The following is a 696-nucleotide window of genomic DNA, read 5'->3' on the forward strand; positions in this document are numbered from 1 at the left end:
CTCACCAGCTTCGAAGGCCTGGGCTCCCCTCCGGGTCAGGCGGCCGTCTGGTCCGATCAGCATCTGCCCCCGTGTGGCCCGAGGGGCCTCCATGGGGCCCGGCTTCGGGGACTCTGGCAGGTCCACCACAGCGCAGCCTTCCTCCCACGCGTGGTCCACGCAGGCCTTGGCCCCGCGGAACAGGAGCTGCCTGGTCCTCTCTGGGGAGACAGAGCCCTCCGATGACCCGTCCAGCCCGGGGGCCTTGCACAGCCCCCCATCCCCTGCAGGCCAGGCGTGGAGGCGCCGCTGTGCTGCTCCCCGTGAACTGGGCCCACTCTGCCTCCCGCCCTTCCTTCCCGGGCTCAGCCAACACCTGCTGGGACCTGCACCCCCTCTCCCGGCTCCTTCTCCATCACTCTGCTCCTCCTCCTCCTCCTGCTGCTCCTAGCGCCACCCCCCCCCCCTTAGCTGAAGTGGCTGCTCAGCACGGGAGCAGGGCTGTCCATCAGGCCACGCGCCTGGCCCCCAGGGGCTTTCACACGCCCAAGCGCCAGGTGCCAGCCCCCCAGGCCTGTCCTTCCTCCCGCGGCCCACAGAGCCGGTGGACTGCGGGAAGCGGGGGGGCTCTCATGGAATTGACTACCGTTACCGGGGACTCAAATGGGGGGGGGGACGGCTCCCAGGCGGCCCCGCACCGTCAACCCCCCCAAACGG

The 696-nt window shown here is 71.0% G+C and overlaps 1 protein-coding gene across 1 annotated transcript in view; it reads right to left on the minus strand.

Annotated features, from left to right (window-relative positions):
• SIVA1 (SIVA1, apoptosis-inducing factor) overlaps window positions 1–696 on the minus strand; it is a 7,232-nt gene that overhangs the window by 3,292 nt on the left and 3,244 nt on the right. The window contains exon 2 of the mRNA XM_014535719.1: window positions 6–334. Coding sequence (XP_014391205.1) covers window positions 6–334 — 329 coding nt within the window. The remainder of the gene's footprint in view (window positions 1–5; window positions 335–696) is intronic.

This window comes from Myotis brandtii, unplaced genomic scaffold, assembly GCF_000412655.1.
Source record: "Myotis brandtii unplaced genomic scaffold, ASM41265v1 scaffold1020, whole genome shotgun sequence".
NCBI lineage: Eukaryota > Metazoa > Chordata > Mammalia > Chiroptera > Vespertilionidae > Myotis > Myotis brandtii.